We start from the raw sequence: 15,692 nt of genomic DNA, 5'->3' as shown, positions 1-15,692 counted from the left end.
TCTCCTAGTTGTTAAGTCCTACGGGCACGTTACCTATGTGGTAGTTGGCACTGCTCATTCCATTCTTGAAGCTTTTTACTTAATCTCCTGGATACATTTTTTTCTTGGCTTTTGTTCCTATTTTAAGTCTTATCTCCTTCTAAGTCATCCTCAGTCCTGCTGCCTGAAGAATCTTTGTAGAATGTAATCATGATCACCTAATCTGATTAAAATCTGAAAGTGGCTCCCCGTTCCCTCCAGGTAACTCTGTCTGTGGCATCAAGGGGACTTCATGGCTGTATTCCTGCAAACTCTTCTAGGATTGTATTTCCCATGCTTTTCATGAATTCTGCCCTCTGATCCTGTCCTATGGAACTGCTGGGCGTTCCTCAGCTTTAGTGCCCTTTTTTGACTCCATGATTTTGCAGGTCCTGTTTCCTCTCCCTTGAGAGATCCCTTCCCCTCTCTAGATGGCTTAGTTTTTACTCATTCTTTAGGACGTCATTGAATGGCGTGCCCGCAATAGCCTCATCTTTCTGTTTTCAAGCTCAACAGCCTTGTGCTGACTCATTAAACAAAGGCATAAAGGTTTGCTACACCTTTGTCTTTATATAACTGGGAACATTTTCCAGAAGGGACGTTGGTGTGGACTGGACTTGTGACCATTATCCTGGATGGGATTTTCAATTACTCAAATGAGTCCATTTTAGGGACTGGAAGAGTTTCGTGATCTGGGAGTGATGGGAAGCTAGAGTCCATGCCACACTTAATGTGTCACTCAGGGAAAGGGAAAGAAACACGCACCAGGGCAAATTAAAACGGGGTCATGAGGAAGAATAACATTGTTTTCTGCATCTATCCCGCTGCCTCCAGCTTGTGCAATAAAACAATTTTATTTACCCATCTCCACAACTGAAATAGGCTCAAAGGGCCCATGACTCCTCGTGTCTTACTGAGTTTGGACTCACTCTCAAAGAAAGGACTAGAGTTTTGGCTTCTTGCTGTTCTGCATTTGATAATGTGCTCCTACGAAGTAAGTTAAGGCTCAGCTGAACACTTCTTAGAATACATCATTTTTGGAATTTCCTTCTCATCGTAAATAGTGGTGAAAGTTCATGAACAAAGATATTTAATGAAGTTTGTGCACTTTTCAAAAATTAAAATACCCATGTATCAGTAGGGTTAAGAAGCCTAAGATATTTCTTCTCAATGGAAAATTAGGCAGTTATTAGAAATGAGAATTATACAGTGGTAAAACATTGAAAAATACCATGTACCCCTTAGTATAATTGCCAAAATATTAAAAACCTTTAAATTAATGGCAAAGTATAAAAATATTGTTTGTATTGGGGTGTTAGAATTATGAACAGTGTTTGAACTTCTTTCTACTTTTCTGTATTTTCCAGATTTTTATTCATTCCTTGTTTTCTCCTTCTCTTCCTCCCTCTGCCCCTCCCCCTTCTCTCCCTCCCTCCTTCCCTCCCTCCCGTCCTTCTATCCCTCCGTCGTTCCATCCCTACTTCCTTTCCTCATATTTATTGAGCACCTGTTCCGTGTTAGGATCTCTTCCAGGCCTTGGGAAGCCATCATTAAACACGATAGGTCCCAATTCCACATCTGCTTTTGTGGCGAGTTGGGAATGGACTTGAGAGGAAAGAACTAGAGGCGAGAGAACAAGTAGGAGGCGATGATCCCAAATCCAGGTTAAAGATGATGGAAGATGAACGACACCAGTTGCTCTGCCCCCTTTCTTCTCACATGAGCTCTTTCTGGACAACTTTACCTTCCTGTGTTCATTTGGGCCTCTGCTCCAAGGTCACTTCTTAGAAAGGAGTTCTGTACCACCCTAGTTCCTTTACTCTCTTATCTTGCTCTGCTCCAGCTCCCCCCCACCCTCAACCTTTAAATAGTACTTATCCCTGCCTGGCTGACATGATAGGATGATTTTATATATTATTTGTCTATTTGTTTATTGTTGTCTTCCTTCCCTGGAATGTAAGCATGAGATAGGGACTTTGTTTTATTATCACTGTATTCCTATCATTTAGAAATCTGTCCATCTAGGATGTAGAAGAGGTTTAATAAAGATCATCTGAATGATTAAACAAATGATTCCTAAATCTATATCCTTAGCTCAGACATCTCTCCTGAGTTCCACATTTGTATTTCCCATGCCTGCTAACCCTTTAAAGTATATCCTGAGTATACTCGGAACTCCAGATGTTCAAAGCTTCTTACGATCAGCCTCCTTCCCCAGCCAAACTGCTTCACTTCTTGCGAAGTCCTTTCCCTTAGGTCATTTCTTTGTTTCGCGTCTTCAACTCTGCGCTTACCTTGCTTTGTCACCGCATCCTGTTTGCCTGGCTCCCTAAGAGAGAGCATAAGGAAAGCAGGTAGACCTGGCGGTCCTCAGTGGACTTAGGGAAGGGTTTGTGCTGAGGTAGGTGTGTTGTGACACTATAGGAGAGGGGCGAGAGCTCATTCTTTCCACTCGTTGATATTCTAATACATTTGCTTGTACAGTCTTTTTTGATTGAAGACGTAAATATTCGTATAGGAGGGTTTTCTGGCTATCTTTATATTGAATTAGCATATTGTCCTCCAATTGATTGAATGTGCTTACTTGTTCCAAGTAGGGAAGGACTTGCATGACTTAACAGCGCTTTCCCTTTTAAATGTGGTTAGAAGGAAGGGATGGAACAGCTGTGACGCTATTCTGTATATTTATTACTGATAATGAGTTCTGAGTAATATTTCTTTGTGGAGAGGGGGAGAAGTGGTAATTGAAAAACAGCAATTAATACCATTTTTTGGGTCAACACTAAAATTTAATTATATTCAGTGTATTTAAACAAGCACCGCGCAAGTTTACCTGTTCTTGACGTTGCCTTTGAATTACCTTAATAGATGTTGCCTTTTTCTTTTTTTTGGCAATGTGTCTCTCATTCATACCTATGAGAAATAAGCCAGAGGAAAGGACTGACGTTCTCTGAAGCTACATCAAGCCACATACACTTTCAAATTACAAGTTACTCTGGGGCGGTTCCATCAACTCTAAGACGCACGTTCCTGATTTCAAGGAGCTTGCAGATGTGATGGGAAAACAGACTACCAACAATACAATATTGCCAAATTAGTTACACACATTTTAACATGTCATTGGAGATGTTTATGTGTATTCTCATCTATTACTTTCTTACTGGCACTCCTTCCTCCAGCAAACTGAGTCATTGACCCTACTTCTGTGCCTTAAAAAGAAACAGGAAACCAAACCATGGGAGACACCTGTGTCTGCAGTCACCACGTTCCCCGCTTGTGCCTGGGAGGCCACGATAAATCTTCTTTGGAGATGCTTCCAGAGATGAAAAGTCATTAGAGTTGAATTGGCGCTAGAAATGTGTAGTTCTGCATTTCAGGGCACCGTAGAACTCCCCGAGCGAATACACACGGCTTCCCCAGCGTGCGATGCGCCCCGCCGGCTCCGTATTGGAGGCGGTCCCGGCGCGGGCGCGGCTGCGGGCGCGGTGGGCGGGGCGTCCTGCGGGCGGGGCGGGGCTCCGCTAACGGTCCGGGCGGGCGGGCGCGTGCCCGAGGGCGGCGCCGCAGGGGCCCGTGCCGGCCGGAGCGCGCCGCCGCCGCCTGCTCCTCCCCGCGGCCGCGGCTTCCGCTCGCGATTCCACCTCGGCTCGGGCGGCTGCTCGCGGGGCGGCGGCTGAGCCGGGCCGGGGCGGCGCTGGCTTGCGCTATGAGGTTCCCGCCCTCAGGGCCCGCGCCGGGCCTTTGGGGGCGCCGGGGCCGGCCGTGAGCAGGCGTGGGCGCGCTGGGGCGGGCGCGGGCCGCGGCGAGGACCCCGCGATGGGGGAGAGGTAACCCCGCCGGGGCCGGGCCGAGGGCCGCGAGGGTGTCCGCAGCCGAGACCCTGGGCGGGAGGGCGCGCTCGGGCGGGCGCGGGGCGCGGGCCGCGGCGAGGACCCGCGATGCGGCGGAGGTAACCCCGCCGGGGCCGGGCCGAGGGCCGCGAGGGTGCCCGCAGCCGAGACCCCGGGCAGGAGGGCGCGCTGGGCGGGCCGGGCCCCGCGCCGCCCGCTGAGCATCCCTTTGCTTTTCGCAGGTGGCTCCGGGTGACCGTGCTCCCCGGCTGCGCGGGCTGCAGGACCGTGGCTGTGGCGGCGTCCTGGACCGTGCGCGACGTCAAGGAGCGCATCTGCGCCGAGACGGGCTTCCCGGTGTCGGAGCAGCGGCTGTGGCTCGGCGACAGGGAGGTAGGCGCGTCCCCGCTCCCCGGTGGCACGTGGGTTCTAGCGAGTCGGTGCGCTCGCTGATGGTGAAACCGGACTGGTTTTATTCTTGTGTCATGGAAGACAAATGCTCGTTTCGTGGTCACCCTGGAAGTAATGCTTTGTAAATAACAGAAAGAAAATGACACAGGTGTGTTCCTATCGGTAGTTGTTATTTGTGTTGATTTATTTCAACATTTGCGTTCCCCTCCCCTGTTTTGTGTGAATCTTCGCTTCCTGAAATTAAGATACTTTTTGGATGGTTATTGTCGCCAGAGGGTTCTGATGTTTCTTCTTTAGAGACATTATCATTGGAGTGACTTAGTCATTACTCATATTTTTCTAGTTGTGTTATACATTTAACTGGAATACCGGTAAATATCTTCACCTTCTATGTCTTAGAGGTTCCCCCCATTTTTGAATTACAGAAATTTAGGACTGAAAGGATTTAATACAGAAGCTATTATTTTGAGGAGTAAATTTATATTAAAACGTGTGAAGTGCAAATGAATGACTTAGGAGATAAAAACCTCGGGGAAAAAAAGGACTATTTCATTTTGTCACATAAAATCCTTTAAGATTGGTGATAACTACAGTTTTCTTAAAGGATGAGTTAAATGGAGACATTTTACTGAAAATTAACTTATTCTTTTACCCTAATAAATATTTTCACTTCTTATATGATAAAAGAACATCATTTCCAGGAGTTAAAGGAGGCAAAACAGAGCTGAGCAGATACTCAAGGAATGCTGGAGCCTCACAGAATGCCATGTCAAGTACTGGATCTCCCTACTACCCAGTACAAGCATTTGTGAAGTGCTCCATGCCTGTGATTGTTAATCCCTCAGTATAATCTTGACCTTCTGTGTCCCTGGGTCCACTCCGGTCTCTTGCCCACTTAGGCACAGATTTCTGGTTAACCTGTTCTTCTGTTCTCCACGGATCAGTCCTCCTTGCTGGTTCCACACGGTGCTTGGTGGCATGCAGACAGTGACTTGATTGAGGGCTCTGGACAGAGTTGAGGAGCAGAGCTTGTCATTCTCACCACTTTTTCTGCGCTGCCCTCTTATCCACTCTGTGTATGCTCTTCCTGGTTCTAGACTCACTTCTTTGATTACCCCTCTGCTTCTGCTTTGTTATCTTGTCCTCTGGATGTCGTCATACCCAAAGGCTCAGCTATGGCTTAGTCTTGCCATTAAGTGTTTTGGGAAGTGTCTATGCAAAATGTGGATATGGGATGGTGAACGTGGCAGTGGAGCATAGAATGTTTCAGATCGCGTGTGGGGGTCTCATTAGGAAACTTGTGCTGGCGTGAGGTAATGAGGTTCTAGACCACAACTGTAGAGGTGAAACCGAAAGGAAAAGATATGCGAGAGATTTTGTAGAAGACAAAATTATGGCAGTTTAGCACCAAATGGGTGTGTGTGGGGGGGAGCAGTGGGGGGTGGTTGGATGTAGAATAAGGCAGAAGGCCTTGCCAAGGATGTTCATGAGCCTTGAGTCAGACCAGGAGGATAGTGGTTCAGTTAGCAGAGATAAACGAGTACAGAGGGTCAGCTAGTTTTGGAGGAAAGGCGGTGATGAGTTTGCTTTTATGTATGGTTCAGCTGGTGGTGGAGCATAAAAGCAGCATCTGGGAAAATGCACGAAGGGGTAAGTGGCCTAGATCCGACTTCTTCTACGGCCAGTAGGTGACAGAGGCCAGATTAATTGACGTTTTAGAGAATCTGCATTCCTCTTTCTCATAGGAATGGGATAAAACGAATTCTAACCAATTCTAAGGTCTCTGCTATGTAAGAGTCTAGACTAGAGAGTGATATTCAGCAGGCAGCTGCCGGCCTGGACTGAAGCTCAAGGGATAGAGGTCAGTGCTGGAGATAGAATTTTGGGAAATAACTCGCTCAGCACACCTCTCCTTCTGTCCTTTAGTGAACTGCGTTGGGAATATGATTAACATCTAGGGAGCAGCTAGCTGTTCCACACTGCCCTAGGTACTTTGCATATAGCATCTCATTTACTACTCAAAACTACTCATGAGTAGTTATTACTAGTCCATTTTGCAGAAGAGTAAAGCTAAGATTCAGAGAGATCAAGTATCAAATCAGGAGCTGAACCCAGGTCTGTCTGATTCCAAAGTCTGTGGACTTTTTATGGCACACCATAGAGTCTGTCAGAGTGTCAGTGGGAATAAATAAAAGTTAAATGTAAAGTTCTTTAAAACAGGAGAAAAGCTTAAACCATTAAAGATGAACTTGAAAGTCGCGGATGGCGCTCACCCAGGAAACAGGAGAGGGTGCGCTTCTGTCCTGGGTCGGAGATGATGGCGTGTGGCCTCTCCTGATCTGGGAGTGTAGTCAAGCTAAGACGTACTGTCAGAAAGGGTTGTCATATATGTACATCTTTCACAAGTGGTTTTCTTTTCCTTTTTAATTCGAGACTGCTCAGAACCTTTTAGATTTGAATTAATGGTGAGAATTCGAAATATTTCAGGGTCAGTGGGAAACAAAAGCTGTTGGCGACTCCTTGTGGCTCCCTGGTTAGGTCGGTAGTGGATGTGGTTAGCTGTGGCACTTACTTAGTCCTCGGTCTTTCTGGGTCACCTACCGTCCTCTTTCTCTGTGTCTCTCTTGTGCTTTTTCTGGCCTGGAAGTGGACCTTGTAAGTTCTTCACTTGCCCTCCTGTCCCGTGAAGAGACTGATGCTGTTCGTTACAGCTGTGCGTCTTTTTGCTGGTCCTTGTTGCTCTGTTCCTAACACATTTGAGCCTCAACCCAGGAGGTTTGAAATGCCACTTTCCTGTCTTTTAATTGAGGGAGAATGTCCTCCCTGTGAACTCTTGGATCTTGAGAACCTCCTTGTGTCCTTGACAGCTGAATAGAGGGAGACGTGTTGCGAAGTCCAGATGGTGATTGACACTGCATTGTTTGCTTAATCATTTAGAGAGTTATTGTTTCATAGTGAGAGAAAATGAGCATCTCTGAGGTTTTCAAGGGAGGCTGAGGCTGGCATGGACAGAGACTCATGTTCAAACTATTTTATAATATCACTCTTTTTTTATTTTTTTTATTTATTTATTTTTTAAAGATTGGCACCTGGGCTAACAACTGCTGCCAATCTTTTTTTTTTTTTTTTCCTGCTTTATCTCCCCAAACCCCCCCCGTACACAGTTGTATATCTTAGTTGCAGGTCCTTCTAGTTGTGGGTTGTGGGACGCCGTCTCAACGTGGCCTGACGAGCGGTGCCATGTCCGCGCCCAGGATCTGAACCCTGGGCTGCCACAGCAGAGCGTGCGAACTTAACTTAACTTTTTATTTTTAAAGATTTTATTTTTTCCTTTTTCTCCCCAAAGCCCCCCAGTACATAGTTGTATATTCTTAGTTGTGGGTCCTTCTAGTTGTGGCATGTGGGATGCCGCCTCAGCGTGGCTCGATGAGCAGTGCCATGTCCGCGCCCAGGATTCGAACCAACGAAACACTGGGCTGCCTGCAGTGGAGCACACGAACTTAACCACTTGGCCACGGGGCTGGCCCCCAATATCACTCTGTTTTAAAAACAAAATATAAAGACTGAAGCGGGCAACTTTTAAGATTTCATTATCTCTGGAGATGAACAGAGACATGCTTGGTTGGAGTGATTTAGGGTCCAGGAAAGAGAAAGGCCCAAGCCAAACCCCCAGATCTTGGCAAGCTCTGGAGGAGAAGGCAGAGAGCACTGCTGAGGGGCTCTGTGCGCTGCACTTCTCCTAGAGGGTCACTTCCCTGTAAACAGGCCACGGATCACCATCTACCAGAAGTTCACTGTCAGACTCTCATAGCCGGATGCTCACGTGGGTCTCCTCTGCTCTCCCTCCTTCTCAGGTCCTCTTTAAGACCAGGAAACTTCTTCCTGCCTTACAGATAGCCTTCCTTCCCCCTTTCTGCCTTTCTTCCTTTAAATGTACCTTAGCAGTACTGAATTGGACTAGTAATCCTTGGCTTATGCATGGCTCTCGTTTAGTAATTAATTAATCAGTTAATTAATTAGCAATAGAATGAACAACCATGGTGATGTCATCTGACGGGAGAACTAGAACACTGTTGATATTTTATATTTACCTCTGTGCCTCTCCTCCCCAGCCTGTATGCCTGTCTTTCTTCCCTTACCCCTTGGTGTTTATAATTCTGGTGCCTTTTTTTTGTAGTTAATAGTTTTATCATTAAGTGTGAGTGTGTGTGTGTATATATGTATACCTATGTATGTATATATATGTGTGTATAACCTAAATATATAACCTAAACAATATACTGTTTACTTTTAGTTGATTATGAACTTTATAAGGAGCTTCTTATTCTGTATGTAGTAACCTGGAATTAGCTTTTTTCACCCAACATTATGTTACGAACGTTCACCCAAATTTTTGTGTAGTTTAGTCCATTCACTTTTCATGTTGTATAATATTCCACTGTATCCATATGTCATAGAATTTGGGTTGTTTCTAAATTTCTCTTGTTAACAACAGTGCTGCTATGATTATTCTTATCACTATTTCCTGTGCAAAGAGTTTTTACAGGCTTTGCTTTTAGATTCAGTGGGAATATGTCTTTAAAGTGCTTTGTAAACTGGGAACTGTAACAATGTGTTCAGGCTTTGTTTTAGAAGTGGGGACTAGAATGCAGATGATATACAGAAAGTAAGGAGATCAGATGGGAGATTGTTATAAAAATCCAAGAGATGTTGAGAGTCTGAACGATTGGAAGTGGAAAACAGCAAGTTAGATATGAGAGAAATTGAGAATGGGTATGCTTGGACCTAGAGATTAATTGGACATGAGAACTTTTCCCCGAGCTTTGCCATTAAAGTGACCGGGTAGAAGTTGCCCTGTGAATGGAGATACAGAGTAAAGGGTGAGAGAGAAGTGTCAGAAGGGAAGCTGGTGAGGTCACCTTTCGACAGGTTGAGCTTTGGGAACCTTGGGGGTATCACTGTGAGATGGGTGGTAGACAGTTGGAAATACTGAATTTTTTTTTTCTTGGAAGAAGATTAACCCTGAGCTTATATCTGCCACCAATCCTCCTCTTTTTGCTGAGGAAGATTGGCCCTGAGCTAATACCATGCCAGTCTTCCTCTCTTTTACATGTGGGATGCCACCACAGCATGGCTTGATAAGCGGTGCATAGGTCTGCGCCCAGGATCCAAACCCATGAACCCTGGGCCACCAAAGCAGAGTGCGCAAACTTAACTGCTATGCCACCAGACTGGCCCTGGAAATACTGGATTTTTGATATGGTAAATGATGTCCTTCACACCCCGTCCAGGGAGTAAGTTACAAAGGTGTGAGATTTTGGTAATTTTTTGCAGACTGTTGACCTGTAAGAAATCACTCCGTAGTAACTCCTAGGAGTAAACCTTTGGAGAGAAGGTTGATCTGGCTTTGAATTATTTGCCTTATTTTTTGTTGTTGTTTATTTATTTATTTGCCTTATTTTTAAAAAGGCACTCCAATACAGTGCTTTTGTGGGTTGTGATTACATTGTATTGGACCCTGCCTTTTTGAGAAACAGAACAATCACCGCAAGAAAATGATTGCGCAGGTGTTTGTCGGGGAAACGGTTGACCACAGCTACTTCAGAGGCTGGAGTCCTCCTTCGCACCTCCTTCCCATGACACCTTTGTGGGAGCAGCGTTGGAAAACATTGGGTGTTTTCCAAAGTGTATTTCTAGGAACAATACCCTATAAGATGCTTTTTGAAAACAAATGGAAATAAAATTTGCTGCTAAAATTTGTCAAATACTGCTTTCTAAGAAAGTTTCTTTCTTTCTAAGCAAGCTACCATATGTATTAATTTGCCCGAAAAGCCAAATTATTCCGACTAATTTGAAACATATGTTTTTTGTCCCCTAATGTCTGTTGACATCCCCTGGAGCTCTGTTCTGAGCATTAGACTTTGGAAATGCTGATCAAAAGGATGATTTTGTTTATGTTGATAATCCTGATTCATCATAAAAAGTTGAAGTTATTTTAAGGTGGAAATGTGTGTGTTTTTATCTATTTGTAATTATTCAGGGGAAAATCCTTTACATTTTTAAATAAAGTTTTCGACTAAATTTTTGTTCTTGGAAATATTCACTTCTCCAGAGCAACTTACTTCCAGATAAGAACAGTTAACAGGCATTATTTCTTAAGTGAAAAATAAAATTGAGGTAAAGTTTTGAATTTCCAGTATTAGGCACTGTATTGCTTTTCATATGTTTTCTTTTCTTTGTCTGCAGTTATCTGACTGGATCCGGATTGGAAACCTGACTTCCAAAGATCGTCATCTTTTTGTAAACCTTCAATCAAAAGGCTTAAAAGGGGGAGGTATAACATTGACTTGACCGGGAGTATATGCCATTTTTAGTTGCAAAAAAATTATGTTTGGTTTAAAAGTGAAATGAAAGTGTATACGATTGGGATGTCGTGAGGGGCTGTCAGGGCCGGGGAAGACAAGGCGAGTGGAGCCGCTGACTTGTAGGAATGCGTGGGCTATAACAGTCTGTCGGACAGGGTCCCCTGTGGCTTGGTTTTGGTGGATGGTTGTACCCAAATGATGCAAATAAATTTATAGTGATAATTTCGTTCTTTTAAACACAGATTTCTTTTTGACTTATATACAGATTTTTTTTTATTCTGTTTGTCTGAGAGATTACTTCCCTTCTCTCTGTTCTCCCTGCACTTTCCCGTCACGGGTCTGAAGGCAACCCGGTCAGTCGTTTCTAAGAGTCTCTAGTTTAGGAAGGGTTTAAGGATATTTGAACTGGACGGCCGTGGAGACAATGGCTGTGCCGAATTTCAGAACAATCCCTCTGTGGATTTGAGTCTTTTCTGTCGGTTGAGTTTGAGAATATTGAGACTGTCTTATTAGGCACCACTGGCTTTGGCTTATTAGTTAGCGTCAAAGCACCCGCAAAATAGTGCCATTTGTTTCATTTGCTTGGAGAATAGCAACAACACCCCTACTATTTTCTTTATTCTTGAATTAATAATCTTTTGTGACATTTAGTATACTTTTGAACTTATTTTTTTGTAAGGAAGATTAGCCCTGAGCTAACATCTGTTGCCAATCTTCCTCTTTTTTTGCTTGAGGAAGATTGGCCCTGAGCTAACGTCTGTGGCAGTCTTCCTCTATTTTGTATGTGGGATGCTGCCACAGCATGGCAGATGAGTGGTGTGGAGGTGTGTGCCCAGGATCTGAACCCGTGAACCCAGGCTGCTGAAGAGGAGCATGCTGAACTTAATGACTATGCCATGAGCCTGGGCCCCTGAACACTTTTTAAAAATCAAATTGGTAGTTTAATTAAAAATCTTGAGATTTGATAAAATTGAATCTTTACTTTGTACTGAATTTGTTAGGCAGGTAGGTTTTCGCACCACAGTGCTGCAATAAAGTAGATGAAGTTGTAACTTGTATGATTTGACTGTGTCTTGGAACCACATAACACATTGGAAACAAGCTGTGGGATTTTTTTCTAAATCATTTTAAATGTGTTCTCTATTTTAGGTCGATTTGGTCAAACAACTCCGCCACTTGTTGATTTTCTCAAGGACATTTTAAGAAGATATCCAGAAGGAGGACAGATTCTTAAGGTAGGGCAAGTATTGTATTTGTGTGTGAATTTACTTGGATAAAAATGAGATGGGATAAAATGACTTAGATGTCCTGTTAGTCTTTAAAGTTTTAAAAATTTCGTGGCGATCTGAATGGCTGTACTGTTCTGCCTGGCGCCTGCCGCACGCGCTGGGTGGGGTGGGCTGGGAAGGGAGTCAGTGTGAACAGATGAGGCTTCTGAGGCAGAGGAGCTCCTGAGCTGCTATGTGCTGTAATCCACACGGTGCTGCTCTTGGAACACTCTTTGTAATTTTATGTATTTACAATAATTTAATTTAGGGAATTTTATGTAAAACATTGTGCAGGGGCATTACAAACCAACCAACCAACCAACCAAACAAAATAATACAAAACCCGTGTTCAGGGGCTTTGAAAAGGCCCGCTTGACCCCTGGATTTAGAGGTGTGCTTTTTGGGAGAGTTTATTTAATAGGATAATTATTTTAGTTATTTCTATTTATGATATATTCCTTTAGTTTGAATATGCTTATTTAAAAAACAGAAGACTGAAAAAGCATAAAAGAAAGCAACAATGGAAGATATTGCAAAAATTAGATTTTATGTTTAAGCTTGTGTTTAGAGCTTGTGTTTGAGAAACCTCCTTAATTAGTTGTAAAAGTAGATTGGTTATTATGCATGTTCCTTCTCATTAATTTATTTCGTGTTTTTTACCTTCAATATCTTAGCCCTCATATTTTCTAGTTTAGTTGGTAAATTTTTGGAGAATAAGGACTAAGTGTGTTTAACTTAGCTTAAATCGTCCTACTCGGATCTGTGCTGCGTCCTTAGTGAGGTCTCGTCAGTTCAGGAGTGAGGGAGTGGGCTCCTGTCGTGAAGCGTGGGGCGCCTGTGAGCGAGGTCCGCGCACAGTGCTCCAGTCGGCAAGCAGCTGCTGTTGAGTCCTTCCACTTTGCTGGTTGTGTATTTGTGTGCTAGCTCGCTCAATATAATCTTTGTTGCTTGGGTATTTTAGTAGAATTCAACTGTTGTAGGTTTAAAAGGAATCTTAGAAATCACCCAAACTTAGAGCACCATGTTTTGTGATGTTTGCTGGAACAGGCCCAGAGATATTTTAGTGACTTGCCCAAGATCATAGCAAATTGGCACATTTCTTGCCTCCTCTTCTCAAAATCGGTTTGAAAGAGATCCCCTGAGAAAGAACGTCCCCTCCTGTTGTTTGTTCCCCTTGAGGCTGATAGCTAGAGCCCAGGACTTGGAATTTTATCTGTAGTTTGTTCCATCTCTGTCCCTAAAATGTACATAAGTACAAATAGATGTCCAAATGAAAGCAAGATCCAGCCCGGAAGTACTATCATTTTGTAAGTTAACCTTCTGTTCTGTTGCCTATTTCATTCTTATTTTGTCTTTTGTATATCATATCCTACTGCAAATAAGGTTGCTAATTTTTAGGGATTCTGTTAGACTGACTAAGGGAGGAAAGGTCTTTGAAATTCTGTGAGAAGTAGGCAGTGTGGAAATAGAAGGAGTTGGTAGCTGGAAAGCAGGTGGGTAAGGGCAGGTGCGCTTGCTCCTGTTGGGGGTTGCACGGGTGGGCTGAGACTCCCCGGCCTTGAGCTGTGCGCTGGGTGACTAAACGCCTTCACCTCACTCACATCTGCCTTCAATTCTGCACTGTTCTCTTCCTCAGTCTGACAGTTGTCTCGTGTGGCACTGTGTCACCTTTCTGCTCTGATGAACACTTTGCTGTTGGCATTGCCATAGTGTCAGCATACGCTCTCTTCACTTCTTGCCCATCCCCACCTCCCTGTCCCCCACCCTCCCACCCCTATTTAGTGATACCAAGGTGCTGGGAAAGTAAAAAATAGTTCTCCCTGAAGTTAGAGGTTCATGGGTGTAATAATACAGGGTGAACTGTTGTGTTTCTAAAGACCCATCCATTTAAAATAGAACCACTTGATTTGGTTTGGTCTGAGTCAGAGCTCATCCAGGCCGTTGTCATCTTGTGATTTTTCCTTACTTGAGACAAGGTCTAGAATAAACTAGGGACAATATCTCTGGAGTTTGTTTCAAGTGTTGATGATTATGGTGTTGGCTCAAGGAGTCGGACTCTTATTTAAGAATCTGGAGCTCCCTTCAAGGGGACCAGGGCCCCGCGTGTTTTTGGGAGATGTGTCAAAGTGATTGGGGTTGTTGAGACTGGGGTTTTTTTGAGGCTATGGATGGGTGTAAATCTTGTAGTTTGCCGTTTCCTTTTCTACATTACATAGTCTGATCACACATCTGCCCACCCACTCACCCACCGTCCACCTAACGAGTAATGTTACTACCTTCTTTATGAGGGAATGAGCCCGTCCTTGCCTCCGGAGCTTTCAGCGTAGGGTGGGAGAAAGGCGTGTTGCTATCTCAAATTCTCAAGAAAGCGGCATGTTAATGGGTGTGTAGACTGATACATTTTTCTTCTAGAAAAGCAGACTTTGGTAAGTGAATGATAACTGACGGTTTCTTTTTAGTAACTGCTCAAGAATGAGGTACCTGTCCCAGCCGACAGACCAATCTGTGCAGCTTTTGGAAATGGAGTAATTTGTTTTGAGTGAAGCCTTCGGGCAGATTGTAAATAAGAGACAGAGTTGTAAATAGTCTCAGGATTTATATTTAGAGGCTAAGAGATAGCAAGTTAAAAAATGCATTTAGGTATGTACAGTTGGAGAAAGACTCATGTTCTTTCAATCAGACTCTTTTATGGATGTAACAATTATTTCCAGATGTATCCTCACCACATCTAAAGATAATGATGCAAATAGTGGGTTTCCTTTACTTAAATGTAATTACTTTTTTTTAAATATTACAGGTAGATATGAAGATGGGCAGTAGATTACTGTATTGCTAAATATTTTTTCTTTGGTATATTTCTTGACTAGGAATTAATTCAGAATGCAGAAGATGCTGGAGCCACAGAAGTTAAATTTTTATACGATGAAACTCAATATGGAACAGAGACTCTTTGGTCAAAAGATATGGCGCAATATCAGGGTAAGAATCAATAATTAGTTGGGGGAACAGAGTTTATTTTATGTACTAACAGGTGATTTTTAGTGATTTACAATAGTCTGTTTAATGAACAGTCTAATTACCACCTGTACTTCACTTCTTGGCATATTTAATTCCACTTCTTCAGATGTTTTTCTCTGCTTTTGGTGGGCAGGTATCTCTGCTAGTTTGTAATTTTAGAAAATAAAGAATAAAAATCTCCAAACTGAAAGTAATGAGCAATAGAAATACATAAGCCTCTTATTCCATTCAGACAACTTGTGAGTATTTTGTATCATTAGCAAGAGAGAAGGACACTCTTTCCATATATATAACACTTCTCTGCACTTGGAAAGAAGTAAGAGGCTGTGCTTTTGTGAGTAATTTTCTGCTTTTAGGGTAGTCTTGAAGTGTTTTGAAGTGGGGTGGGGGAGATTGAAGGAGAGAGGGGAATAAGGAAAATGAGAGGCAGGACAATAAACGAAGCATAACCCGTAGACCCCTGATGCCTCAGTCCTCCTCTCTGAACTGTGTGTCTCAGTCCTCCTCTCTGAACTGTGTGTCTCAGTCCTCCTCTCTGAACTGTGTGTCTCAGTCCTCCTCTCTGAACTGTGTGTCTCAGTCCTCCTCTTTGCACTGTTGTGTCTCAGTCCTCCTCTCTGAACTGTGTGTCTCAGTCCTGCTCTCTGAACTGTGTGTCTCAGTCCTCCTCTCTGAACTGTTATGTCTCAGTCCTCCTCTCTGAACTGTTGTGTCTCAGTCCTCCTCTCTGAACTGTGTCTCAGTCCTCCTCTCTGAACTGTTGTGTCTCAGTCCTCCTCTCT

The 15,692-nt window shown here is 43.7% G+C and overlaps 1 protein-coding gene across 4 annotated transcripts in view; it reads left to right on the top strand.

The window, feature by feature from the left end:
* SACS (sacsin molecular chaperone) overlaps positions 1 to 15,692 on the top strand; it is a 69,842-nt gene that overhangs the window by 19,493 nt on the left and 34,657 nt on the right. For 3 of the 4 annotated variants that reach the window (XM_070520391.1, XM_070520390.1, XM_070520393.1), the window contains exons 2-5: positions 4,091 to 4,241; positions 10,506 to 10,593; positions 11,774 to 11,859; positions 14,760 to 14,871. In XM_070520391.1, coding sequence (XP_070376492.1) covers positions 4,091 to 4,241; positions 10,506 to 10,593; positions 11,774 to 11,859; positions 14,760 to 14,871 — 437 coding nt within the window. Of the gene's footprint in view, positions 1 to 3,569; positions 3,846 to 4,090; positions 4,242 to 10,505; positions 10,594 to 11,773; positions 11,860 to 14,759; positions 14,872 to 15,692 lie in introns of those variants that run through there. The other variant, XM_070520392.1, reaches the window with a different exon arrangement.

This window comes from Equus asinus, chromosome 11 (assembly GCF_041296235.1).
Source record: "Equus asinus isolate D_3611 breed Donkey chromosome 11, EquAss-T2T_v2, whole genome shotgun sequence".
Taxonomy (NCBI): Eukaryota; Metazoa; Chordata; class Mammalia; order Perissodactyla; family Equidae; genus Equus; species Equus asinus.
Note: the sequence above shows the minus strand (reverse complement) of the source record. Positions and strands in the feature narration are given on the sequence as shown.